The 27,825-nt window shown below is 33.9% G+C and overlaps 5 protein-coding genes across 7 annotated transcripts in view; 2 read left to right on the forward strand and 3 right to left on the reverse strand.

The window, feature by feature from the left end:
* LOC120629978 (endoribonuclease Dicer) overlaps positions 1-1,349 on the forward strand; it is a 64,562-nt gene extending 63,213 nt beyond the window's left edge. For all 3 annotated transcript variants that reach the window (XM_039899085.1, XM_039899081.1, XM_039899084.1), the window contains exon 34: positions 295-1,349. In XM_039899085.1, coding sequence (XP_039755019.1) covers positions 295-451 — 157 coding nt within the window. In that variant the 3' untranslated portion in view covers positions 452-1,349. The remainder of the gene's footprint in view (positions 1-294) is intronic.
* Positions 1,350-5,050: 3,701 nt separating this feature from the next.
* On the reverse strand, positions 5,051-9,434 carry LOC120630040 (60S ribosomal protein L18a). Its single transcript, XM_039899168.1, has 4 exons — positions 9,343-9,434; positions 8,392-8,568; positions 6,988-7,167; positions 5,051-5,246 (listed from the first exon to the last, which is right to left on the reverse strand). The coding sequence occupies exons 1-4, from the start codon at positions 9,358-9,360 to the stop codon at positions 5,088-5,090; spliced, it is 534 nt and encodes a 177-aa protein (XP_039755102.1). The 5' UTR covers positions 9,361-9,434; the 3' UTR covers positions 5,051-5,087.
* Positions 9,435-10,747: 1,313 nt separating this feature from the next.
* On the forward strand, positions 10,748-15,121 carry LOC120629885 (aarF domain-containing kinase 1). Its single transcript, XM_039898962.1, has 6 exons — positions 10,748-11,302; positions 11,944-12,354; positions 12,694-12,867; positions 13,088-13,288; positions 13,997-14,203; positions 14,733-15,121. The coding sequence occupies exons 1-6, from the start codon at positions 10,871-10,873 to the stop codon at positions 14,850-14,852; spliced, it is 1,545 nt and encodes a 514-aa protein (XP_039754896.1). The 5' UTR covers positions 10,748-10,870; the 3' UTR covers positions 14,853-15,121.
* Positions 15,122-16,693: 1,572 nt separating this feature from the next.
* LOC120629901 lies at positions 16,694-20,405 on the reverse strand. The gene is made up of 4 exons (XM_039898978.1): positions 20,166-20,405; positions 19,642-19,863; positions 17,728-17,880; positions 16,694-16,983 (listed from the first exon to the last, which is right to left on the reverse strand). Exons 1-4 carry the CDS (start codon positions 20,254-20,256, stop codon positions 16,727-16,729), a joined length of 723 nt encoding a protein of 240 aa, XP_039754912.1. The 5' UTR covers positions 20,257-20,405; the 3' UTR covers positions 16,694-16,726.
* Positions 20,406-20,622: 217 nt separating this feature from the next.
* LOC120630064 (ubiquinone biosynthesis O-methyltransferase, mitochondrial-like) lies at positions 20,623-26,789 on the reverse strand. The gene is made up of 7 exons (XM_039899200.1): positions 26,625-26,789; positions 26,103-26,227; positions 25,852-26,025; positions 24,741-24,855; positions 24,121-24,255; positions 21,439-21,709; positions 20,623-20,974 (listed from the first exon to the last, which is right to left on the reverse strand). The coding sequence occupies exons 2-7, from the start codon at positions 26,150-26,152 to the stop codon at positions 20,853-20,855; spliced, it is 867 nt and encodes a 288-aa protein (XP_039755134.1). The 5' UTR covers positions 26,153-26,227; positions 26,625-26,789; the 3' UTR covers positions 20,623-20,852.
* Between the last annotated feature and the right edge of the window lie 1,036 nt (positions 26,790-27,825).

The raw sequence follows: 27,825 nt of genomic DNA on the forward strand, positions 1-27,825 counted from the left end.
TCACTAGCGACAGGCAGCGTATGACAAGAAGTCTTCCTGTATTGACGTACTAATATTCATTTATTTATTTAAACATGTTCATTGTGTAGTAAAGGAGAAATTTAAAATATACTTAAAAAAATTAGAAGCGACCTTATCACTTAAAAGTGATCTCTGCCAGGTAACCTTAACGCTAGTACACAATAATACATGAGAGACGGGAAATCGCAATTACAATAAACAATACATACATTTACACACTAAAGTACATACTACAAGTACTACTAATAACTAATATAATAATATTGTTTTCAGTGAAGTGAAAGAGACTTCTTCAGGCGTTCCAAAGATGATGATACCTGTCACTTTTACTAAGGAAGGCAAGCAGCACACAGCATTCGGGGTCGGAACTAACAAGTCGCAAGCGAAGCGAGCCGCCTCGAAATTAGCACTTAAAATCTTAAACGCCTGATTGATCTCGATTTTCGTGACATCATTCAGCCGTATTACGAAATATGCGTAAAATATAACAAGTGCAAAAGAAGCACTTAAACCCGATAATATTAATTGTTCCCGGAATCCTATAAGTTTTGTTTGTACACGGATCTATTTATTATGCCAGCCAGTTTTCAAAATAACTGTACACGCACAGTTTATTTTATTATTTCTTAATAATTCTAAGACATTTTTATCTTAGAAACACAACAAACATAAACATCTGACATTGTCACATCTTGATTGTCGCATCAGGTGTTTCTAGTGTTTTAGTAAATTTTGTCAATTTTACTTAGGATAACGGTACAAACAAAATTCATTTTTTATTTCTTAATAACTTTAAGAGTTTTTTATCTTTGCTTAGAAACACAGTATAATCACCTGACATTGTCGCATCAGATGTTTCTATTGTTTTAGTAAATTTTGGCAATTGTACTCTTATATCTCCAAATCAGTATACATTAATATTTCACAATAGAAAACGGTTTTGAAAATCGAAATACTTGCTCTTAAGTAAAATGGACTTAATGTATCATATTGTAAAGTTTAAATTCGTCTACTTGTAGAGCTATAGTAATCATTACATATTAAACAACTTAAATATCAAGACGTTAATTTTAGCGTAATAATATGCGCATGTTGTTTTACATTCCTCATAGGAGAGATGTTAAACGGCTGAACTCACGTGGATTTCCTTCAGATTATGAAACAATTCTGTGGTCTTAACGCGACGCGGCACGTTCGTTGATTTGTACTGCTATAATATTATATAACGTGAAAATGAAAAACTAAATAATAGTTCCCATGCTCTAGCGGTAAATTATTTACATTCTCTGAGACTTATCTGTGAAGACGAAACGCTAATAGTTTTTGAGTAAGCCACTGTCATAGATTTTACTGAAAGAAATCAAATATCAGACGCAAAATTAAAATAAAGTGACTCCTGTCCCGTTATTAGGTACGCGTCGCGTAGTGTTAATACTATGCGTGTGTCGGTCTTTTATCTTCAATAGGGTTGCCATGAGTAAACATTAAGAATGTTAGGAATTAGTTTATATTGAAAAAAAAAATCTGATTTATTATTTTCATAGGGATATATCATATTTTCCTTATGAAATAGGGCAACAGTATTTCGCAATTCGGTTAAACATTGTATAACCAACATCGAGCTACGAATAGATTCTCAATTTCGGTCGTAAGCATTGTCCGATATTTGACGCCAAGCTTCTATAGAAAGAAAGAATGCATTTACTCTTCCCTCCCGGAAGTAACAGTGAAACAAGGCCCATATGAAAATTCAAATACAACATTAAAAATAATTAAATAAGTAATAAAAGCAAATAAATATAAGTAAATAACAGTCTTAAAATATATAGGTACTAGGTATTCATAAACCCAAAACAAAAAAGACGGGATTTTTTTTTCGCTTCCCTATAGCGATGGTAACGCCCTCAGGGCAAATTTCCGAACTGAAGAACACGTCCTTGCACCTAGAATGTATGGAATAGTATTTGTCATTCACTGCCCGAAATAGGCCAGATAACCCATTACAATCCAACAGAGCCGTCTATGTCCAAAAAGGGGTCGTCACAAAATAGTTTTTATTTATTCTACTGCAAATTAAATTTAGTAACTATTAACACAAGTTACTACATTTAACCAGCATCCAACTTAACGTATAGTGTGGCCGAATATTGAGATTTGAATTGACTGAGCATTTATATTCAAAATTAATTTATTAAGTATAGTATTAAGGCTTAAAAACTGGTTTTAACTAAAATCAATTATCGCAGAATGCTATATGTGTCGCACTCTATATTGTTTAATTTTATTGTTATTTATTATGTTTTATATTATTGATTGTATAGATGCATTTAATGTGTCCATGCGTTAAATATAACTGCTACAGTCCTCCTAATCTCTTACCCCGCTACCTTCTTAGATTATATATATAGATAGAAATTGCAGTCAGGGCCAAACTTTAGGGGTATAAAAAATTGCCCTGTTCTGCGTTCTGCGTGAAACAATCACAATTTGCGCCATTTGGTGAAGTTGCTTTTTAAACAAAAAAATACCAGAACTAACAATTTTTATTCTACTACTTTTGAGAATTCGGTATAAATTTATTAAATAGAAAGTAATTAGTTAATCATAATATTTGAACAGCGAAACAGACGCCATAGTCCATTGTCCTGTTGCCAAACCGCTGCAAGCCCGCACATTTGAAGTGCTTTTCGCGGCCGTTGTCTGTGTTATACATTATACAGTAGTAATAAATATGCACGTTTTGACAAAATCTAGGAAACGCTTAAATTGCCTAATGATTTTGTTGATGCTTGGAGAAAAAAATAGTTTCACCAACTCTTAGATTATGATTTGATAACCAATGCGAAAAATTAAAAATATGAGAAAACAAACACTAACTACGACTAGTGGCACGAACCATAGACAAGTTAGGTTATATGAGTTGCCTAGTGAAAATCGCTTGGTCAAAGGTCAATGTAGTCTTAGGAATCTTCTTTGATTAGGTGTTACTTAGGGATTGCCTTGTTCGTCGTTAATTAAAACGAGCAGGACAGTGTCTATTTAAAATATTTAATATTTCACAAAATATCGAAATTTAAAAAAAAGTCTTAGAACAAAAGATGTTAGTTATCTGGTATATTTTACCCTGAATACTTTTATCTCATATTTTCTGATTCAACTTCATCATCTCAGATATTATGATTCACTCTTGCAGGCTGCATCCCAGTAACTAGTTTCAGAATTAACCATTATTGCGGGAAAACGCGGCACAGCACTTATCTGATTAAGATATTTTGTGTGTTTGGGCGAGAGAGTTTCGTACAGATCTGATATATTAGTTATAATTGAAATTATAATATACCGAGTATATTATAGCTTTTGCAAAGTAATGCCTGCTTCTATTCAACAGTTTATATATTAGTTTGGTTCATTGTAAAGTGGTGCTGATTCGACTGTAGAAAATTCTAAATTGACTGGATTAGAAATGGATAATGTTATTATTAACTAAATTGAGATTGAGTTAACTTTCAAATTCACTCTCGAATCAGCATCACTAATAGACTGATAGATTAATGGCCGATTTTTTAATCGTAAGATATCTTTTTAGTTTTATTATTTACGTCAATCCTTCTTAGAGTCTCCAACCTCTCAGAAGTTAAAGCTGAAATTTTGTTGAATTATTACAATTTTAAAAATATATTTAAATAATTGATGTAAAATATAAAAAAATTAATATATAATTAAATATACATATTTCAAGGGTGTTTGATTAATTCCTTAATTTGTATGCTAATTTCTAGACTTGCAGTCAATAATCTTATACAAACTTTTATCTATTGATTGAGCATACAAATTCGAATGTGTATGGGAATCATTTATTGAAAAAAAAACGATTTCGATTACTATGTAAATCGCTGAGTGCGTTGGAGTTGCACATGAATGGTTCTTTTCAAGGTGCGATAAAAAAAATTAAAAGTTAAAATTCCACACTTAGCTCCAGCTTGTGGGCCATGTCATGAATCGAACAAGATATTATTTATAAGAATCGTGTTTTTTGCTCGATCTTAATAATATTAACACGCTTTACCAGAAAAAGCGTGGTAAAGCGTGTTAATATATGAGCTAAGTGTGGAATTTTAACTTTTAGACATTGATATTCATGATAACGGCCGGTTGGCGCATTGGGCAGCGACCAAAGTCCGTGGGTTTGATTCCCACAATTGGAAATTTTTAGTGGTTATTTTTTGTTATAAGTAAAATATTCATCAGTCACCTATTACCCATATAGCAACCTTGGCTATGGCAATGATACCGTCGTAGTATATGTTTATTTATTTATATAAGCCCGTCATAATATTATTTGTATTATTTGTTATGAAGTAGGATTCTAGAAAAAATATCTATTGATATTTGACCTAATTACTGGACTACTCTAAGCAGTGGACCAATGGGACAGTTAGTATAACCCAATATTTCTATCAATGATGAACATTTGCTTTTAAGGGATTGGGTAGAAGAAAAAAATACCATCAACGAAATACTCTTCTGATTTCGCATTCCTCATTGTTCGGTGCAAAAAATTTATTGATAATTAATTCAATCATCACTGTACTCAATCGCTTACGACAATCATGAAACCAATCCACTATCGTAGAAGTTTGACCATGTGAAAATATTCCAACCGATTTGAGTAGCGCATCTGCTGAAAATCTGAAATTGGATGCAGATTTCTTTATATTGAACTGCCAGTTACCGTTGATCTCAAATAAAACTTAATTTTATTATTAAATTTTTTTGTATTTGACTTTACTTTCCATCATCATCAGACAATTAGACCATGTGGAAAAATTATTCCTGTTGGACCAATTAGTTAGACCAACCGACCAACGAAGTACCGATAAAACCTACAGATATTGTAGTTCCATAGATTGGCAGATTGAAACAAGTGTAGATTAGGTATAAAAGCCACCATATTCGAGAATCTGGCATCTATAACATACACTGTTATTACAAAGAAAACAAAGGGACAGAAGAATAAATAAAAAGCAGCATTTTTTAAGTGTTTTTTATTGTGTTATACAAATAAATTACAAGAAGTATGTGCTGGGCCTCTTGTAGGCGAAGGTGTTGAGTCGCTTGTAGTGGTGAACGCGCTTAGGCAGCGGGAACTTGATGCCGCTGTTGTGGAACTGCTTCACTTGCGGCCGACGGCAAGCTGCTGCCTTGATTATCTCCACTTTGATGATCTGGAATGAAATTGTAATTTATTGAAAACCTGCTACGGGCCGTTCGTTGCAGTGTACGCTTAGTCTTAGTCCTTTCGCTTTTGTCAGAGCGTTCGTGGTCGAATCAGGCTATTTATTATATAGTAAAATGGATTGACCTAGCAGATTGCCCACCGGATAGTAAGTGGAAAATCTTCGCGTATAAACAGAGAGCATTTCTTGGCAGGCATGCGAGAAACACATTCTAAAAATGCCAACCTATGTTCGCAACCTTAAGCCTCATGTGCCGGCCGCCACACCCGTTCAGACCAGAACACAACAATACTGCTTAGCAGCAGAAATAAGCATGGCATGGTAGTACTTCCCCAGTCGCGCTCTGTCGCAGAAAACACTACTACTACTACTACAAATCAAGTCAATAAATAAGTGTTTTGGCACACTTTACTATCCATCACAAATTCTCTGGCAGAAGATTAGTTGGTCAATATCATGAAATCGCGGAAATCTCTGGTGCCCTAGAATCGTCGTTAGACAACGAGACGAAAGCAACATCCGCAGCCTATACTAGTCCAGCTGCTGGGCACAAGGCATTGGTCTCTCATAGGAGAGAGAGATTTGAACATTACGCTGCTGTAAAGCGGGTTAGTGGGCTTGAACACTTATTATCACCAGATCATGAGACATGAGGCACAGAGGTTGGAACAACTGGTCGACAAGACGTTTGATGTCTTGTTCGATGTCTCTTCTTAAGTCTATCGTATTAATAACCGACGATGACTAAAGAGTACGTCGAACGCTAAATCTAGATACGTCAAAAAACACGTACAGATGGATACGAGTATAGCTCCCGTAGTCGCCCGAAGGTAATAAAACCAATCTAATCCCAAATCTTTAGATGGCAGATCATATTTACTGGAGCTATCTTTATCTACATGAAAGAGAAGGAAAACGAGAGCAATACTCAACTCAATCTGTCATCTGAAAATTTTAGTTACATCATCATTTATGGAGGTTAGAGGTAAAGAGAGTCATCTGTGTATATGAAAAAGTGTCGTCAAAATGTATTAAATTAGGATGGCGCCACATTTGCATCACAGTAACTCTTAAAAGAAGCGCCAAATATAAATATTGTTAGAGTAGGCTTGAAAAATAAACAAGGAAGTATGGAGATACAAGGAAGTAAGGTTATATTTACCACAATATTTTGTACAACGTAAGTTGTTGAAATTCTCAATAATTAACTACTTTAGTCGATAATGACATTAAATTTTTTAACTCGGCATACTTCAATTCATCTACGATTGCTACATTCATACCATACCCTGTGCATCCACCAGCGCCATTGTGGAGGATTTTTGAACTGTTATTTAGCGCAACAACTGGACACTTTTCTCCCATATAAGATGACTCTCCTTACCTCTACCCTCCATAGTATCATTCATTGCAACCCAAAGAACGCAGATCGCGCAATTTGTAGAGTATAGAATTTTCCCTTACCCCTGCCGGGAATCGACCCTGGGACCTCCTACTTAAATTCATAGCACTCACTGTGGCACACCTGACGACCTCCCTAGTATCGAGTGTTTATACTATCATGATAAGACATACTGGTGTAGGCATAGAAAATGAATCTTCAAGATGAGTTACAGTGATCCTATTTTATAAAATAGATCTAGACACTTGTCTCAGTCTACTCAAGACTGAGACAAGTGTCAACTAGAGTTTGGTCAGGACATCAAAATAGATTTGAAAAAGAAAGTACCTGAATAGAGTGTGCACGTGCTCTGTGACGCGCGCCCATGTCGCGGTAGCACTGTGTGACGGCACCGCCCACGCTCAGGTCGCGGTACTCGCGGTACATGTTGTGCACTCCCGACCGGGACTCATAGCGCAGCCAGATTCCGAAGTTCTTTACCTTCACTGGGCTCTTCTCAGGAATTTCCTGTAATATATGAAATTAATGCTTAACAAGAATTGCTTATTTAAATAATTTTACTAAATAAGATATTTTCAAGAAATTAAAATATCACTTGCTTCAATGGTGAAGGAAAACATTGATAGGAAACCTGCATGCATGAGAGTTCTACATATTGTTCTCAAAGTTGTGTTGAGTCCACCAATCCACACTGGGCACTATGGCTTTAATCCCTTCCCATGTTGTGAGAAGACCTGTGCCCTGTAGTAGGCCAGTAATGGGTTGATATGATGAATGCTTATCAAACCATACAGAACTGGCTAATTTGTCACAAGATCTAATAAAAATTAAACATTTGGTTTGACTATTAGATTTAGTTACTCAAATACGCCTTACTTAGAAAAGGCAGGAAATACTGTATAATTTAAAATAGCTTGGTAAATAACCCATAATTTTATGTAAAATGTAAAAGATAAAAAAGGTTATTTTTTGGAGATATATCTGCAGATCAATTCAAAGTCTGTGATGGTATATCATCACAGACTTTTTATTGACCTTTTTTAAGACTACAATAAATACAATTCCATGGTACATTTATTTGATCAACTTTGTAAGGTTAAGCCAGCGTTTGCAATGTACAAAAATATGTTGGTTATGACAACACATTCCAATCCAAATGTTTGAATTTCTTGGCTTTTCTCGATTATAATATGCATATAACATATAAACCACAAACACAATTTATCTATTGATGAAAACTGCGTATTTTAAGCTCTAAGCATCCTACACATAATAAAAATCATAATTTTCATAAACAAAATAGGTTGTATATTGCCAAAAATTATTATAAATATAAAAATAGGATGTGGAGGTATGTAACAAATGGTATAACCAACACATGTTGCACATTTACCTGGATCTCAGAGCAGGCAGTTCCACAAGCATCACTAAGCTTACCTGCAACTGCTGTATTCAATATCTTTACCTAACTGGTTGATTGGTTATTTATTTCCACCTTAAGCAAATATTGATTCATACAATTTCTTATTGGACACGCTACATGGGAGTGGTCTCCAGTTCTCAGGCTATTAAATGGTTCAGGCTGTAGTCTACCCAGCTGATCAAGTACAGATTGGTAAATTTCAAATACCTTTGAAACCGTTAAGGAGAACTCTCAGGCATTCAGATTTCCCCATGATATTTTCCTGCACCATTATAGCAAGTGATATTTAAAATATTTTGGAAACAAACCTTAATAGATACTATTTCACCAGTGGTTTTCTTGAACTTCTTCAGTTGCCGTAAGAAGTACCAAAAGCGGGACTTTGCAACTATGGGATCCGGAGAGAAGATCCTCATTTTGTATAGAGGTGGTGTGGGCTCATTGTCTGTGGGGAGCTTGCGCCCGATCACCTCGTATTCCCTCAACTGTAATGAGAAATGACTTTTATTTAACTGCTTATCAGAAATATACTTATTGTAAAATATAAAAAAGCACCTGGGGTGCAAGCTTAGCATCAAGCCACGTTGTTAGCCTTCTAACCTTACTCACCTTAACTTAATTACTGATTATTTTGGATCCATAATAAATTCCAATTTATTGTAAAGAACCTAATTATTAGTTCAATAAATTATTTTGGTGAGCATTTACATAATAGTTGCCATGAGACTATATTCTTTTCTATTATGCTTATGCACATAACAGTAGGTACGGAAAATCAAAAACCTTTTATAAATCTACAAATCTGTCAACATTTGACTGACCAATATCAATCTCAAAAGAATAACTAAAATTAATTTTAAAATTAAATCTAAATATAATTATTAGAATGACTTCGAATGCAATTTGAATTATTCAAAAATGCAGCATGTTGATTTTACAAACATAACCTAACCTTAAAAATATTCTATGAACAAATAACACTGTTTTTCATACCAAACTGCATTGGGAATTTGGTGGTGATGTTAGTTGTGGTTAAATTATTTAGACACCACATCTAAAATTTATTTTTCTTCACATCTTTAGTTTCGCTTAGCCGCGGCAACGTGTACCGATCTCACAAATTTTCACAACACAAGCCTATTGATTGAACTTTTCACCACTACGATTTTTTAAATTTGAACGCAGTAAATGTCTGAGGACTTTTTAAACGTGACGCCCGCTATTTTCTTGCAGTAAATTATTTTATTTTCGAAACTTACCTCTCCTTTAGCCTTCATTTTGGAAGATTTTATGACAAAAAGAACTGTCAACGGAAACGGAACACTAAAAAGAAAAGATGGCGTATTTTTTGTTGCTATAATAAAAAAAAAAAAATAGTGTAAATGTTAAACCGTCTACAGATATAACGATATTGATAGTACATTCATTTATATTACCGGTAAAATAATTATTAACATTTTGCATCTTTCAGAGAAGCATGCTCCATCTTAGGCTGCATAATTATTACAACCTTCTGTATCTTGTCGTACATATATTTTCTTTTAGTCCTCAATTGAATAATTAAGCCTTATTTCTTTGTTTCCAGGCTGCAATCTAAGAACCAAACATAGGTAATAAAAACTATAAAACAAATGTTATTATAAGTCCCATAGAAACCCTTAGATCACATTTGTCCCATTTTGTTGTTGATCGCAACCCTTAGAGTACAGTTTTTATATTGGTATATTAGATGCAAGTTTATAATATATTGTACTGTATGCTAGAAAGGATACCAATATTGCCAATTATATAGAATTAAAAAATCTGATAAAAAGTTAGTGCATACGCATACAAATTGTTGTACACAAATCTATAAACCAAATTACGATTGGGCAGGTCCAAAACTATTGCTGTCCTTTCCACTTTGTTCTTTGTGGAAATGCATTGTACTATTTCTAGACATGCCAACTTGGTTTATTATAATGGTTTCTGTACAACAGAATTGGCATCTATATTTTTATGTCAAGTGCAAATACAAAATAGGGTTGACTGGTTTTTTATCATCTCTATTATTGCGGATAACCTCATAATGGCTAAGATCCCCTTACATTATCTCTACGTTGTCAAACGCGATTATGTACTTATATTCCCTTGTAATGAGCTAATGTGGTAAAGTAAGCAATATCCTAGAAGTTTTATTAAAAGCAGATATTTTACATTGTGGTTTTGTGTAATAAGATTTAATGGTCAAGAATTACACTAGAACAACCGATTTTTTTTAATACAGTCAATAATACCGGTTTGTATTTTTATTTTTGAGTATTGCTCATTGGTGATTGGTACATCTCTAATCATAATGTCAAAGTCAAGTACAAAGTGACACGAGTGGGGTCAACTGTCAATGCCACTGTAATCTAATTGACTTAACGTTAGTTTTGTGACTGAAATTATTGTGAAATGTGATATCCGTGGTAGATATATATGTATGTGTTGTCTGTGCTGCCTTAGGTTAAAGAGCTAACTAGCTAATAACAACTATTTCTTGGTACAAATTCAAAATTAACTTTTCATTAGTTTCACCGATCAATCTCCTTCGTGCCTTCTTCATCTACAAGACATTGGCGAAGTACCTTGTGCCCAGTTGGCACAGACAAAAGCCATAAACAAGAATTGAATTGAATTGTGAAATGTGTTGTTGAACTTTGCTGGAGTTAGAATACCGCTCAAGTCTCAACTTTTGAATAAATGTTAGGTTTAAATAACATGTACCACTATATTCTGAGATAAAGATTTTACATCGGTGTAACTATGATGTCAAGAAATTTAAGTAGAATACTAAAATTTTCGCTATTTGGTGGCGTGACCATAGGAAGTGGTTTTGTGGCTCTAAAATATCATGATGCCGATTCCTTGGCCATAGTGAGACTCAGCAGAACTGCTTACACTGCGGTTGATATAGGCAGGACTTACCAGTCTATGTTGTATAGCAAAGAGTGGGATAAAAGTTCCAAGGAGTATTTGACACTCAAAAGTGAAGCTCACCAAATTGGGGCAGAGAAACTGCTTAAATTATGCAAAGCCAACAAAGGTGTGTACATAAAGGTTGGACAACATGTTGGAGCTCTTGACTACTTGCTGCCTAATGAGTATGTGCAGACAATGCGTATTTTACACAAGGATGCTCCCAAGAATACTGTTGAAGAGCTGTATGATGTTATAAGGCAGGATCTGAAACAAGATGTGAGTAATGTTGAAACATATCTAGTTTCTTATATTTATAATTTATTATTATTATATATAATATACTTCTTAAATTAATATTGTGTAACTTTTTATACTGCTATTGCATAAGTGTAAATGGGAATAAAGAATTATGAAACTTGTAGTGTATGAAGTTATTATAAAAATAACTACTGAACAGCTTATCATACAGCTATTTTGTGAGTTCTAATAACTGAGTATAATAAATAATAAGATTTTTTCTTATTTTTAAATAATTTATTCATATTTATTCATTATCATTTTATATTGATGAAATAAACAATTCCTTTTCATAGCTTTTATGCCTTATTATAATAAACAATTTTGATCAGCATCCTGAGATGAAAAATTTAGCCAATACCACTATTTGCATTTCCAGACATTTTTCAAAACTTTGTTGGCTGTATGAAAAAGTTTCATGAAGCAAATAAAGTTTTTCAGTTTGTCAAAAACATGACACCATGCTGTAGTCAGGACTGAAACCTTGGGTGTGCAAACTCCTTTCCTCTGGGCTAGTCATGAGATTTTCTTGATAGAAACAACCAGTACATAACAATCATTACTGCTAGTTAGAATAGCTATTACCTAATATTTAATTACTTATGTATAATAATTTTTAGCCAGAAGAATTATTTGATGAATTTGACCCTGAACCATTAGGCACTGCCTCCCTTGCACAAGTTCACAGAGCTAAGTTAAAAGATGGATCTGAAGTAGCAGTTAAAGTACAACATCATTTTGTGAGGAAAAATACCAATTTTGACTTAAAATGGATGGAGTTCATCATAAATACTATGACAAGAGTGTTCCCCGATTTCCAAATGCAATGGCTCATTGAAGAGACCAAAAAGAACATTGCAAAAGAATTGGACTTTCTGCAAGAAGGTAAAAATGCTGAGAAGGTTGCAGAGATGTTCAAAAACTACACATGGCTCAAAGTGCCCAAGATTTATTGGAATTATAGTACAGAAAGGGTGCTAGTGATGGAATATGTCAATGGAGGACAGGTCAATGATGTTAATTATATTGATGTAAGTGTATGAATTGCCATAAGTTGCAGTTTAATTTTATACTTGTACAGCTTCATCAGAAAAATTTTCACCATCATAGCTAAATAGCAGGTTGAAGAATTGATGTGATGATGATCTAAATCCGCAATGACTGAATGAAACAGTTTCCCCGAATTACCTCAGGGTGCCATGTGTGGAAGTTGTATTAATTTAACAGATTAAAATACATATTTGACAAACAGCTAATTCAAAGTACCTTAGGGCTGTATAAATGTTTTACTATTCACTTTTTCACTGCTCACTTTATTACGCACATAATAAGTGTACTGCAGCTATTATTGACTAAAAACCTTCTTACAGAAACACAAAATAAGCAGGCCTGACTTATGTACAAAGTTAGGAGATCTGTACTCGCACATGATATTTGTGACTGGTTTTGTGCATAGTGATCCCCATCCTGGCAATATCTTAGTAAAAAAGGATCCTCAGGACAAAGATGTCACTGTTTATCTATTGGACCATGGTTTGTATGCAGTAAGTTGCTAAACCTAATTTTTTTTTGTTTTTAAATTCAAAGTGTTTCATTATAATGATTACTTTTCTTATTCTTTTTAACAAAACTAACCAAGTTCGTTTTCCCCTTATACATTATTAATTGTCAAAACATAGACAATAATAATTGCAAGAAATGAAACAAATTTGTCATACTCAAGCCTGTTTATCTGTATATGTGTTAAAAGTTTTGTTTTTTTAGCAACTATCAGAGAAGTTCCGATACCACTATTCAAAACTTTGGCTGTCAATAATAGCAAGGGATAAAGACCAAATGCGGGACCATGCAGAGCAATTAGGCATAGAGAATCATCTGTATGGATTGTTCGCTTGTATGGTAACAGGTAGACCATGGGATGTCATAGAAAAAGGAATAGATAGAACCAAGCCATCATCTGTGGAGGTATTTAAAAAAAAAAAACCTTTTTACTGGTTACTTATAGGCATTAATTATTAAGACTAGAATAAGGGATGTGTCATTATTGTCTCTTCCTTATCGGTAAATAATCTGGGTAATGAGCCCAATTTTTTTTCCACTTTTATGACTTGTTCCCCATATTTGTTTTTAGTTGCATGTTATGGAATTATTGCAAGTTGGAAAATCCTGATGTTTCATATATAAGACATCAAGGAAAATAATTTTGTAGTCAGGGTGACTTGCAGAAAGTAAGATTACATTTAAAATATTCTTGGAATGTCTTGGATTTTTAAACCGGAATTTAAAGGGAAGGAAATGCAATACTAGATTCTTTCAAGAATGCCTAAAAAACCAACTTATCATAACAAAATCGGCAAAGGTTGGGCAGCTAGAATATATTATATGTTAGTAGATTTTAATTATTATCAGGGAGGTAAATTGAAGGAGGAATTGGACTTCCTGATATTATTATTTTTGTTACTTACGAAATGCATGCAATTAGAATTGCCTGTAGGTAATTATTATTTTACATCATAATAATTACGTCATTATTACCTCATCGCCGGCTCACCTTTTAGAATATGAAGGTTAGGTCCACTGTTTTTCAGAATATTATGGAGAACTCTCTGGCATGAAGGTTTCCGCAAGATGTGTGTATTCACTGTTTTAAAATAATGCTTAAATTATTTTTAGAAATCTACGTTCCAAAACGAGCTACCAAATTTCTTGCACTACGTGACCCATTGTTTAGAGCATGTCGACCGACAAGCGTTGCTCGTTCTAAAGACTAACGACCTGATCCGCAGCATAGAATACGCCTTGGGAATGCAGGAGAGAATGTGTGGATTCATGGTGATGTCCAAATGTTGTACCGAGAGCATATATAAACTTGAATTTAAGGTGAGTGGTTTATTATGTTTCTATAGCTCGTAGGAGGAAACAAAATCATTATTTTATAACACGAACATTATAAGGCATTCAAGTAATAAAAACATGCCTTGCATACTTATTAAAGTTGGACCTATTTGCTATTCTTTTGTTTTATATTGGATTGTAGGTAGAATTAGTTATTCGCAATATTATTGTTTCGATAAGGTTAGTGTAGTTGGATAAACCATCGTTTCTCGAACAATTCAAACTAAACAGTAAAAAAAGTGGTAATAGACAAATAAATAGTGGTAAGTGTTGGTAGGAACCTTTGTACTTACTGAAGACAGTAAGTACAAAGGTACCTACCGCCAACACTGGTAAAGAAATACCTACTGTAACATTGCAGCATAAAATTGAAATTTTTATATCATTATTACATTATTTATTAATTTTAAAAAACTTAAATAAAATATGCTCATTTCATTAACAACGTACAATGTCAAATAAACATATCAAACGATACGTGGACGCTAATTATTTTATTTTTTCACACTTCCAGAAAGAGAGGTCACTACTAAAAAGGCAGTTTCTGAACACAAAATACGTATGGTCACTGTTTGTGCTATACATTTACGGGATATATTTGTCATTGAGGATGAAGTTCAACATTTCTAGCTGAGAATAGTGTATTCAGAGTCGGTAATATGTATAGAGTTTAAAAATCAACATAATGTAAATTGTTATTACGATTTTAAGATGTGTAAATATTATTGACACTGACTGTAAAACTATTTTTATATGTGCTCCGTGTTAACCAAAAATATTTATTAAGCTTATGATGCTTTAGAAATGTAATATACTATCATGGAATAGCTGTCATTTGTAAGTCAATTTTAGTTGTGAATATTATTTTTCTATAATATATCAATTATTATGCTGAGAGACAGAGATTAAGTTTTCATATTAGATTCCTTGAAAATAATACAACATAAGACAGTAAGTACTATAAAATGAGTAGGTAAATACTATAATACATACATAGTAAAAGTATATTTTTGTCCTGCGCAAGATTATGACAAACAATGAACAGAGGTCTAATACAAATACTCACTTGTTGTCATTGACATAGGAATGCAGTGTTTTGCCAAGTTTTCACTGATAGCACCTTTCGATTGTCAAAGCGTGACAAAACATCGCATAACATATACGTTTACTGAAATGAAATTTTCCCATAAAGGCCCTTAAGCACAAAATTTATTTTTTAAACAAAATAAAAAAAAAAACTTGCTTCTTTGCCTGGTCAAATTGTTTTTTTTTAAACAATTATGACTTTTTGGGTTTTGGTGCAAAGAGAATATTTAGCGTTCTATTTTGGGTAGCCCTTAGGTTCTTTAGAGCCTATGTACAAGACTAGTTGGAAAGGAATGTTACAGAATGCCCATGGGGTATTACTAACACAATAATGAATAATTTTTGTTGTGAATCTTTTTCCTGAGATCAATAATGCCTTTGGAGATATAACTTTACTAGGTTATCATAAAAATACGCAGTGACGTTACTGCAAAACTCAAACAGGCGAAGTCGCGTCGTGCGATTTACAGTCACCACGATTAGGGTTGTCACTTCTTTTTATTTTACTTTATGTAAAAACAAAAAGTACTATAAAATATGTATTATTTGAAATTATTATCAATTCTGTTACACAATTTGTAAGTGATACTTTTTAAGAGCGGTGATAGGCTAGGACTTCTGGTTCGACCCCTGGAACTATTTTCGGAGTTATCTATGTGCAAAGTATCGGAATCTCTTTGGGAAAACACCAAGAGGAAAGCTGCATACTTGAGAGTTCAGGGCCCTATAATGGGCCGGTAATAGATTGATGATGTTGTAGAACTAGTATATGATTGTCATTTATTTTCGAAGTGTTCACGTGCCCTGGCGGGTCGATATTGTTGACAGTGATACTTTTTATGGGTGGTATTCTAGATCTCCTTTTCCAAATAGTCTGTAGTATAAGCGAGGATTGGAGCTGGTATCCTAGTCAAACTCGGTAAAGCTTACCTCAAACAAATACCTTTAGCACATTTTACTATAAGTATTAACGGAGGAATTTTATAAATTTGTATTTATCTAAGGAATATCATCGAACCGTATTTAAGTAATGTATTAATATTTAATTACACGGTAAAAGTACTAACCTATTTATTGATCATTTATTATAAATTGTAGGCGGGATAGTAAAATTATTTTTGTTTACAACTTGTTTTATTTGCTCTAAACAGTCATCTGTTACATGAATGTTGATAATGGTACAGGGGTAAAAAACAAAGAATTAATATGTAATATTTAGATAATTTGTTTTAATTTTGCAAAAAGCTAAATTTATAAAAGAAGAGACGTACACATTGCAGACGAACGCAATAAACTGAAGTTTATGACTTATTTATTGGTCTACAAATATCGAAATAAACGAAACGGAAAATATGTTATATAAGATTACGTTGATGACATTCAATTTTATATTTTGCTTCTCGAATAAGTAGTAAAAAAAAATCACACATGTATTCGATTTTCCAAATCCGACAGTTTGCTGCCCAATGTCGTAAGATCGTTTTGTATTTTGAGCAGAATGTTCACGAAGTTGTCTCTGCTTTTTCTGCCGTGGAGTTTAAAGAATATGGACGATGAAGACATTTTGCACGAGAGTTCAGATTTCTTGTATTCCGCATCTGGGAGCTTATTGTCCTGTTTTTCCATCGAGCGCAGTTTATTCAGCGCGTCGGTGTCGTACAAATTGATGGTCGTGTGCGCTGTTATGAAAAAAACTTGGGCATAAAAAACTTTATCAAATAGCTTAGTACGAGTCCAATGTAACTAGGAACTTCTCCGAAAAGGTTCGGAATGACATCTGGAGACAAACAGCTGACTTTACGATTAACGTAGGTATAACATTTTCCCCTTTGGCGTGTGGATCGGACTAGAGTTGTCACAACTTTCCTCTTCGTACGAGGCGACTAAGGGCTACTTCTACCATCTACTGTAATCATCTACCCGTCTGTCGAGCGTGGGCATGGGCCAAACCTTCCATTGGGAGAGGCCTTTTGTTTAGCAATTAATAGTTATAGGCTACTGATTGCTCGTGGTAGGGTTTTTAAATCGATCATATCGTTTCCGGCGGTCGGTCATAAAATAATATACAATAAGTTAGTCTTCAAGTTTTAAGCCATGCAGACCTCGCTTAAATGGGATAAGGTCAATAAAAATAAGACAGATAGGTACCAGTATAGATCGAAAACTGGGTTGGCGTACCCGCACCGGAAATCTAAATTAAGATAGGACAGATAGGTATGTGTGGAGTCTCTTACCTGGAGTTAGAATAAGTGAAAATAAAAAACAGTTTTATTGTATTTTATTGCTAGCGCGTTCTTTTTCTAGTTATTCTAATGGCAAAATTCTTTATCAAAACCTCCGCCTTTTGTAGCATTTTTCATAAAGGTAAGTAAAGTGAAGTATTTATTGATTTAACATTAAGTTATTGAAACAAATAGTCTTACAGATTTCGTTTCCAAAAGCTTTTCCGTTAAAATCGAGATTAGATGTCTCTTCATTTTTGCTTCTGTTTGACACGAGATTGTCTTGTGCTAAGAAGTTGTTTACAGTATTCTTATCGCCCATTGTCAGCATGTTGTTGTGTACAGAAACTGAACCTTTGAATATGAGAACAAACGACATAAGTAGGTATTGATTCCTATGTCACCTAACGATAAATATTTGGTGCAATGAAAGAAGGCGGACCGCAGTTTTAATTTCCGGCCAATTTATAAAATTTGTAAGGTCTAGGCACCATCCAACCGGTAAAGCAGGTAATTCCTTCCATTGCAGCGTTACTTAGCATCAGTAGGAGACTTTTATCAAGTGCTAACTAAAAAAATAGTGCTTTCGCAAATTCCGATCGTATCTCTTCGGGTGTAGGTATATGTGAAACAGCTTCATCTGCGACGGGTTGTTTTGTAACCGTAGATAAACGTGGAACTCTCTTATATAATATGCGTGATGATAGCATTAGAAGTAGGTAAGTTTTAAGGTATATGGAGATCAAACACGACTCGGCGTGGCGCAGCGGAAGGTACATACCTTACGTCGCCGTGTAGTTACCTATGTCAACAAGCTTCCTACCTAGCTTGTAGTGAGCTATAACACGGCGTAAACCCGTTATTTACACCAAATAAACGTGTGCGACTCGCGAGTTTCTACTTGCTATTGTAAGCAATTTTAAATCTAAAAGTAACGGAACGAGGCACTTATTTGAATCATCATACTATCATGTTGTACCCGCATCTACTGGATTGCCTTCTACGCCTTTGGTTGCCTGGAAGAGATCGTTATACAAAAGGGTCGCCAATTAGTACCTTCTACCTTAACAATCTATTCTATTTGTGTAAAACATAATTAATTCATTCATATCATCATTATCCGCAGCCTCGTCTCACTGTTGGGCACAGTCTTTGTTTCCCATAGGAGACTTTTTCGAGCATAGACCCACCACGCTGCTCCAATTCGGGTTGGTGGGCTTCAACGACTATTATCACAATTAATTGATGGTAACCGGGACCGACGACTTAACTTGCTTTCCGAGGCACAGGGGTTACTACCGCCAATTCCCTAACTCAGGGCTGGTACAGAAAATGCATAATTTTAAACAATTTTTGGCCTGTTCGGGGATTTGAACCCAGGACTTAGTGATCCGTAGTTAAACAGGGTAACCCCTTACCAACGCGGAAATCGATTTCATTTGGAGTTAAAAATAGTTTTTAGTTTGTGTTAGATTACCTACTCTTTTCTGCTATCTATAAGAACTCTATATGACGATACAACTTAATAAATATATCTTATTGTAGTTTTATTATAAAATAGAGAATCTAATTCGGATGGGCGGCGTTCGGGAAAATCCGTGACATATTTTCATTCACAATAACTCAGTGCCTGAAGACCAATGTCTTGGAACAAGGCGTGGTGCCAGTGATGACTTATGGCTCCCAAACGCAATCGCTGACTATGGGTCTCCTGTGAATGCTCAGAGCGGGCGATGGAGAGAGCTATGTTAGGAGTATCGCTACGTGATCCAATCAGGATTGAGGAGATCCGTAACAGAACCAGAGTTAGGGGCATAGCTCAAGTCTTAACGAGTCGCGAAGCTGAAGTGGCAATGGGTGGGGTGCATAGCTCGGAGATCCCATGGACGTTGGGGTCTTAATGTGCTGGAATAACGACCGTATTTTACCGTACCGGTAAAAGCAGCGTCGGTAGACTCCCGGCGAGATGGTCGGATTTCGTCAGACGAGTGGCAGGAAACCGCTGAACCAGAGCGGCACAAGAACGTGGTATTTGGAACTCCATACAAAATACCTACACCCAGCAGTGAACGTCAATCGGTTGACATGATGTTGATAAGGACATAAAGGACTCACAGTTCTGCTTCCCTGGTAACCAGACTTCCATAACGTAAGGGTGTTGCGGGTCATTGCCTTTACGTAGATCGGTTAGCGGTATTTCTTGGTCTTTCTCAGTTTTCAGTATGATGATCTCTTCACAGTAATCGGGAAGGTCGAGGAGGTGCCAAACTTTCTGACGTAAATGGAATATTGAGGCTGTCGGCCTGACGGCTATGTAATGGAGTTTTTCGTCGATATCTAAGCAGTATGAGAATAATTTATTAATTTAACTTTCTGGCTTTACCTACAATTTTGTTCGATTCTGGATGGAAACCAATTTCTGGGATAATTATCTCTTTACTGAATAAGGCCTTGGGCCGTAGCTGGGAATATACTGAAATTCAAGCTAGTATAACACTCCAAATCTGTTTCGAGTGTTAGACTGGCCTCCGATTTTCCCGCCTGGTCACTCTCTTAATCAAACTACCTCTCAAATTACATTGATCCGCTGTTGTGTGAAAGCAAATAACAAACCGACTTTTATTATTATATTTACTCACCGCCGAGATCATAGCGCTTTGTTATTAAAAAGGTGATGACATCTTTTTTAAACAATTTGGTCGGGGATTTGAGAAGCTTTATGAGAGACATATCTACGTCTCACATTCCCAATTTAGCTTTCAAAAATGCATTGCACTGTTGTATTAACAAAATCAGTTAAATGGCGGTGATTTGGCGACTTTTTTAAAAATCCATTCGAAGGGAATTTAATTATATAGTGTTAATAAATAATTACATCAAAATATGTCAGATATTGACTGATTTTTGTGGCATTGCTTTAGTTTTAACCTGTGATTGTATCTTCATTTATACCAATGAATATAGACACACGTAGTTACTTACTTGTCTTTGCTAGACACTGCGTAACTGAAGACAGCCCAAACACCTTTTCGAACTACTAAATTATAAGGTATCTAAGGTATACCAAGTTATTACCTGATAAAAAAACAGCTGTTATAAATTTATTGTTTTATTTACGTATCTAATATTTAATAATTGATCGCGTAATACCTGTTCTTTACTTAGAACCAGCAAAGTTTAGTAAGCCAGAAACACACAATTAGTGGCGTCCAGTGTCGTCTAGCAGTGGACCTCACTTTTTTAATACGCTTGGTATATCTCCAACTTAACTCAGGACAGTCTGACTAGCACTTACAAAAAGGTAAGTTAGAAATAAATTTAACCGCTTATTCGTTTACAAGTTTCTCCGCCTGTAGAGCGAACATAAATTTGGGAGAACTACTCCATGCCCATTTGTTGACTATTGGGTAGTACATTACGCCATAAACAGCTTGCACGTGGCAGTGATCTGTAACAAAAATAGAAATAGATACACATTGTAAGACGTCGTGGAAAGAACGGGGCACATCTTAGCAATTGATTCCTACGGAATGATAAATAAATTTTTTGTTGTCTTTGGGACTCCATATTGTTTTTAGAATAGTGTCACTATGTATTTTATGTGAAATTCGAGCCCAATCCGTTGCAGATAACTGATTTAAAACCCAATCGCAAGATTTGTCCTAAACAAAATACAGTCCTCTCAAAGACACGACTTAACGTTCAAGTATAGACGATGTCGCGTAGAAACCGCTATGTGTTAATATAATTGAAACACCCCTAAATGGTTAGCCAGTTACCAGCTGGTGAGATTGCATAAAAAAAACACTAAATAAAATCTAGTTACAAAATTGGATTTAAGCAAAGTAACATATCAAGAATGTTTGTTACGAGTTAAATAGAAAAATTAAAAAAAAATAAGTCGATACTAACTTCTTTCCAACAAAAACGTGACCTCATTCGGTGTAGTAAATTTTTCATACTGGTGCGTATTTTTTGGCACCATTTGTAAGATGTATTCAGCGACATATATCCCGAAGATTTGCATGAGACGTGTCCGGTTGGGGGTTGTAAGGAATATCTTGCCACCGGGTTTGACGGCCTGCACGCACGATTTGATAAACAACTCCTTGTTCGCTACGTGCTCGATCACTTCTGATGCTACCACCGCGTTGTAGTGGTCGGAGAATTTTTGCGAGTGTTCCTGTAAGTTTTATAATAACATAATGGTTTAGGGAATTCGTAAATAGTCACTTGACAGATGAAAAAATATATATTTTATTTAATAACCTTAATTTAATACGAAAAATGAAAAATAGCATAATACAAACACAAAATACCACATCTTGCGGCAAGAATCATAAAGGGTATGCAGTGCTTTTGTGCATGTATGAAGTGCACGCCACTGATGGTAGGTATGCCTAGGAATCTTCCTTGATTAGGCGTTACTTACTGAGGCATTGCCTTATTCATAGTTAGTGAAAATGGGTATAAGCCTCGCGTAGTATGTTCCTTGCCTTGGAAAAAATATGTTATTACAGGATTATTATTTACAAGCTGGCCGTCACGACTTAGACACCGTCATAGTGCTTATAATAACTTTCTTCCACTATTTAACACTATATACTATGACCAACCGCGTCGACTCCGCGGATAATTATTTATTACATTTAAAATCAATACTGTGATAATAAAAATTACGATTGCAGCTCTCCCTTGTGACATATAACTGTAATATATCTCCATTTTTTTTTTGATAGTGGTATAAGTCAAATAGTGCTAAAATTTTACTATAGACTAACTAATTTAGTGTTTTAGAAAACAGGTCCACACAGACTCAACTGACTCACTCACAATTTTATGGGAATATTACTCAAAACATATTTTACTATAGTACCTAATTGTCAATTCTCTACGTATTTAAATATATCCTAATAATAAAATTATCAGTTAACACGGTAAGAAACATTTTAGTGGTGCCTTTTTTCATTAATCTAAGAAGAAGCTTCGAAATTATAAGTATTGCAATAACAACACTACATAAATGTAAACTCTTGTCACTCCATTTCTTCCAATTTGTCTTATAATGTAAACAATCTTTTCATTCGTTCTTATTGTGAAGTATGTTTTAAGCTATTGAATAAAAAAAAACAAGTGCGATTAACAAAATAAAAATGAAAAGTGACTATTTAAAAAGTTCCAAAAAGATTTTTGAATTATGAAATAGGTAAGAAAAATAATACATCATTATTTACGTAAAAACAGGTAATATGCTTCATCAAATATTAACAAAGGCCTAAGTGAGTGCCGTGTGGCAGTTAATCCCGTCCGTGTCGGAGCGAGCACGTTAAGCCGCTTGCCCTGTTGATACAGAGCAGATCTGCAGGCAATTGTCAGCTTAACAGAAATGCTAACATTAAGAACAAAAACGTAGTATAGGTTATAGTAGTAGTATCTAGTATATACTGATTTATTTATTCTTAATAATTAATGTTTAATATTTAATTATTCACTTTTGCACTTTTTGTGCATAAAGAAAAAATATTATTAATTATTATTGTTATAGGTGTATACTTGGCCCACTAATTTCTGTTATAATGTTATAAAATGTGATAATCAAAAATTTCGTGTCACGGTATTTGGGATCGCAGCCCTCCGATTTTTATGATATTTTTGTTTATGTGTGATACTGCTAGGTGATTAGGGAGTACCAATAAAGATTATTTTTTGCAAAAAAAAAAATTAGCATCATAAAATGCCTACTACCCATTTACTAGACCCGGTAGTTGGCACTGCTGTCAGTATGTAACCATATGTAAATAAAATATCATAATTAATGTGGCGCTTCTTTTCCGAACAGACCGACGACGCGCCGTCTCTGCCCGATCTGCTAGTATTGTACGATATAGGAAATAAACCACTCACTACTCGTGAACAATTCTTTTATTTTTACTCACACTTGTCGACAAAGAGTAAGGGCCCGAAGATTCTACGTGTTATGTTATACTTTGTATGAATAAATAATAAAAAATCGAACGTGGCTAGTTACCACCCCACCGACAGAGATGTACCCTTAAGCGATTAAAAAGGCGTAAGTAGGCGTAGTATTAAATAAGGCGTTTGGCAATTTGAATTTTATTGACTTTATTACAATTTGCCAGAAATGATCTTAAACCATAGGTGATTTTATCCACGGTTTTGATGAGTTGTTTGCTAATAATTTTATATATTAATTTTACGACCAAGGTCATATGACTTTTGGCGATGCGCAGGTGTATATTGACACTTTAAAGAAGAAATAGGAAACGGCAAATATTATGGTCAGATCTTTGTAGAAAGTTAGAAACAAATAAGTTTTGATCAAAAGTCAATACATATATTAATCAGACATTGCTTGCTAAAAAATATAATAATTATAGAAAGGAATATGTAACTATAAACGTGAATTGCATTACTTTAAACAGGAGACCATAAAAAAAATAAGAAGCAACATTGAATTTTGTAATAAAAAAAATTATTATTATAAATCCAATGTGCGATTCCAACTGAAAAAATTATAAATATTTCATCACTCTTTATAATCTTATTGGTGTACCTCAATTGTATAGATTTTACCTCAATTGTAGTACACTGGTAGGATGGTCTATTGTTTGCTAGCTTTGGATCTATTTTACTGTGATCTGAGGCTAGCTCTATTAATTCATTGCTGGCATCTATTCCTGTTACATTAGCTCCAAGTCTAGCAATCGCCTGAAAGAAAACAGTTCATTTATATAAACATTAGTTTCTAATAGTATTTGTATAATAGATAGATATAGATAGAATAACTTTATTGCAACGAAACACTAAAAAACAATACAAATAAAAATAAAGACAAAAGTACAGTGTTAGGGTTCAAAGGCGGCCGTATCACTTAAAGTGATCTTTTACAGGCAAACTAAGCATAAGAAGGTATCAGTAAAACGGAAAATGGATGATGCACAAAGTAAAGATATTGAATAAAAATATCTTTACTTATCAATTAAGTATGTAAAATAGGGCTTAAAAGATAAAAAAAATCACAAATATTTAACACGTACAAATATTAAAATGTACAATAAACATATTATGCTATATTAAACTTACCCATTACTTAATTACATAGATAAATAATAATTTTTCAATATATGATTTTATTTGATTCTTATACCATGCCCATTTATAAGCTTACTTCTACTTAAAGTTTTTGAACTTACCTCTGATAGTATACCTCCACCGCAACCTACATCTAATATTGTTTTATTAGACAAAGGTAAAAGGGTTCTTTCATTTTGCTCCACATCCACCAGACCATCTCTTATAAAAGGAACCCTGGTTAAAATAATATTAATGAATATACAGGGTCAGTTTTTGAAACAGTAATTAAAATACATAACAATAATTCATAAATTTACTAAAACGGTTAGTAATTTTGCATGTTGCAAATACTATAAATAACTAAAATTGTAAGTACGATATAAAAAGAATATTAAGAATAAAAATCAGATATTCAATTGCATTAAATGTTTTGTTTTGAATGTATCCAAGTACATAAATCAGATGCAGGCAGTTCTCTCTATGCTTCCTTAATGACAATTTATCCTTTAGTGTATTATGAAAATCAAGCTTAATTTGCTATACGCCGCGAATAGTAGGAGAAACCGAAGCATCCTCAGGAGATGTTGACGATGGATTGAAGAAATTATAAATTACACCATTCTCCTGTATATGTAGAGTATAGCAAATTAAGCTTAATTTTCATAATATATTATGGATTTCCGCAAAGTAATGCCTGTTTCTATCCAATTATCCTTAAGTGGCAAAAATCAAAGTTGTAATTGGGGTATTATAATGTTTGCCAATTGCAACAAACAGAACTTAGCCTTAACACTGCAACTATCCTCAGCCTATAGGACATTGCCATTCATATAGTCTAATTAAAAGTGCTACTAGTGTACATACCCTGCAATAATGCAGACTAAGGACTATAATTCTGTACTATTAAACTTACACAATCATTTAAGGGCTGGGTTTTACATATATTGCCCAAGTATAACAATAATGATTGGTACTAATGAAGCTCAACAACATCAGTCATAAAATCAAGTGATTAATTATTGTGGTAAGTTTTTGCACTCTTAGTTTTTCATTCACAAACATCTTGCAATTCAAATAATATTGTTCCATTTACCAATGCAGATTTTTATGATGCAGGGCTGCAATGTACTGTAATGTTTTTGCTGCTTTGTCTTAGTATTTTGATCATGAAGATAAACTAAGTTTTCTAATAATAATTGCAATATAAATAATTAAAAAATCTATAGGTACCTAAGTAAATTGAAGCTATGCAGTGCTAACATTTTGCCATTGGGGTCCCACCATTCTTTGGCAAGTTTGGTATGATTGTCTACATCAGTTTGGTCGACTGTTGTTTCTTTTGTGGTAGTTTTTTTGTTTAACATTGTAATTCCTCTAGAAGGAAATTTATATGCATGTGATTTTCTGAAAACATATCCAAAGTATTAGTTATTCTATATAAATTGTTGGCTAACGAAATCAAAATCATTTTGAATACTTACAAGTTTTTTGATAAAACTATTTTTAAGTAACTGAGCGAATGATTCCGCATTTTTTCTCTGCTTCAGGACTTTTTGCAGTAAAACAGGTAGGTTTACCTACTTTTAAATACCCGATTTATATTAATCTGAAATTATTAATAAATATAAAAATGTTATGTTGGTATGTGTACGCTTAAAAAACTCAAAAAGTTCTGCACCAATCAGGCTGAAATTTTAGTATGATATATAATACGCATCAAGAATTATTTTTGTCAACCATTCAATCACAATGTGCCACAGTGAAGCTTGGCAGGGTACAGCTAGTTATTAATAAATAAACAAAATTGAAGAGAAGTTAGTCGAAAGAAGTTGTGTTATGTCTGAAAATGGTTAAATATCAACAGTTTCATGGATCATAAATCGCTAGATATTACATAACAGGTTTTTAAATGTTTTCAGTGAAATAGCAAAAATATCAGAATCAGTAAAGAAAAAAAAAGATGAAGTATAGGAAAATGCTGTTAAATACTATTACATACTTACCGGCTCTTTATTAAGAACATTATAAAGATATAGGAATATTTGCTAATTGAATCTTTGTATCATGTTTAAATGTAATGTCGATTCCACTTATTTCTCACTTTTTAAATGAATAGGTATTCTGATTCTAATTTGATTTTGGGTTTCAGTTCAGACATGACATTGACATTTGATTTGACTGCTTCAGAAGTTGCCCCAGAGTACGGACCCTAAACCTCAGAGGTTGTAGTCACGGTTGCACTGCACACTACAGTATTATTAGAGAAATGAAAAGTACACTGCTCAGATTTTACATAGATATCTAGGCTTCTTTAGTTGCGAGTATTGCTTAGGGCATATTTATTCGACGCTTCTGGCACCATTGAATCGTCAGATACAGGAGCTGACAGGACAGGACAGGATATAATCGGATCTTTGCTCGTCGGTGGGCAACAAATATAAAATTGTATATTTTTGACTTCGATTAGAATAATAATAATTGTTTCAAGGTCGATATGACAGCAAGCACAGACATTTTAAAACACTGCAGCACCTTACCAGTTCAGAATCAGGTTCATTAGAGATTATTAGGAGAGGAATTTTTAGCAATAAGATACTTAGTAGAATAGAATATCCAGCACAGATGCAGACGATGACTGCTATCTGTTTACAAACGGAGCTAGCAGATTATTAGGACAGGAATTTTTTGCAATAAGATATTTAGAAGAATAGAACATCCAGCACAGATGCAGACGATGACTGCTAACTGTTTACAAACGGAGCGAGTTACTAGGTTCCTCGATCCGCGGCTCATTAACAAACTAGAGGATCTAAACAAATCTAAAAGTAAAACTACAAAATGACGTTAAAAACAATCTAAACTTTACTACTGGCATTGACGCAAACCTCTATGTTTTTCTAATAGTGTAATAAATCATGTATTTACTAAAATATAATGAAAAAAAATAAGTATTTTTTTATTGATTCAGTGATGCTGAAAATATGATTATGGTTTTCCAGGCGTTTGATTTTCGAGGAATTGTACTAGTACCTACTATTGTACAATTTGAATTCGGAAAATTTTCTCTAGTGCCAATTCCAGTAATTACGGCTTAAAACGTACGAATACGTTCTAAATAAGAACTTACTATTAATCTTATCTCTGTACCTATAAAACGTAAATGAATCGGAATTAAAATTTGTAGAAAGCTATTTATTTTATTTA

The sequence above is a fragment of the Pararge aegeria genome, chromosome 15 (genome assembly GCF_905163445.1).
Source record: "Pararge aegeria chromosome 15, ilParAegt1.1, whole genome shotgun sequence".
In the NCBI taxonomy this organism is placed as follows: Eukaryota; Metazoa; Arthropoda; class Insecta; order Lepidoptera; family Nymphalidae; genus Pararge; species Pararge aegeria.

Excerpts from the sequence above, each read along its gene's own strand:
- LOC120629885 (XM_039898962.1), top strand. The coding sequence starts at position 10,871 with ATGATGTCAAGAAATTTAAGTAGAATACTAAAATTTTCGCTATTTGGT. Across the intron at positions 11,303-11,943 it reads GGCAGGATCTGAAACAAGAT|CCAGAAGAATTATTTGATGA; the intron begins GTGAGTAATGTT and ends AATAATTTTTAG. Across the intron at positions 12,355-12,693 it reads ATGATGTTAATTATATTGAT|AAACACAAAATAAGCAGGCC; the intron begins GTAAGTGTATGA and ends ACCTTCTTACAG.
- LOC120630064 (XM_039899200.1), bottom strand. The coding sequence starts at position 26,152 with ATGCGGAATCATTCGCTCAGTTACTTAAAAATAGTTTTATCAAAAAAC. Across the intron at positions 24,856-25,851 it reads CATAGCTTCAATTTACTTAG|GGTTCCTTTTATAAGAGATG; the intron begins GTACCTATAGAT and ends TATTTTAACCAG. Across the intron at positions 24,256-24,740 it reads GTGGAGGTATACTATCAGAG|GCGATTGCTAGACTTGGAGC; the intron begins GTAAGTTCAAAA and ends GTTTTCTTTCAG.
- LOC120629901 (XM_039898978.1), bottom strand. The coding sequence starts at position 20,256 with ATGTCTCTCATAAAGCTTCTCAAATCCCCGACCAAATTGTTTAAAAAA. Across the intron at positions 19,864-20,165 it reads AAAGCGCTATGATCTCGGCG|ATATCGACGAAAAACTCCAT; the intron begins GTGAGTAAATAT and ends CATACTGCTTAG. Across the intron at positions 16,984-17,727 it reads AGCTTTTGGAAACGAAATCT|CGCACACGACCATCAATTTG; the intron begins GTAAGACTATTT and ends TTTTCATAACAG.
- LOC120630040 (XM_039899168.1), bottom strand. Across the intron at positions 7,168-8,391 it reads GTGAAATAGTATCTATTAAG|GAAATTCCTGAGAAGAGCCC; the intron begins GTTTGTTTCCAA and ends CATATATTACAG. Across the intron at positions 5,247-6,987 it reads CACGTGCACACTCTATTCAG|ATCATCAAAGTGGAGATAAT; the intron begins GTACTTTCTTTT and ends ATTTCATTCCAG.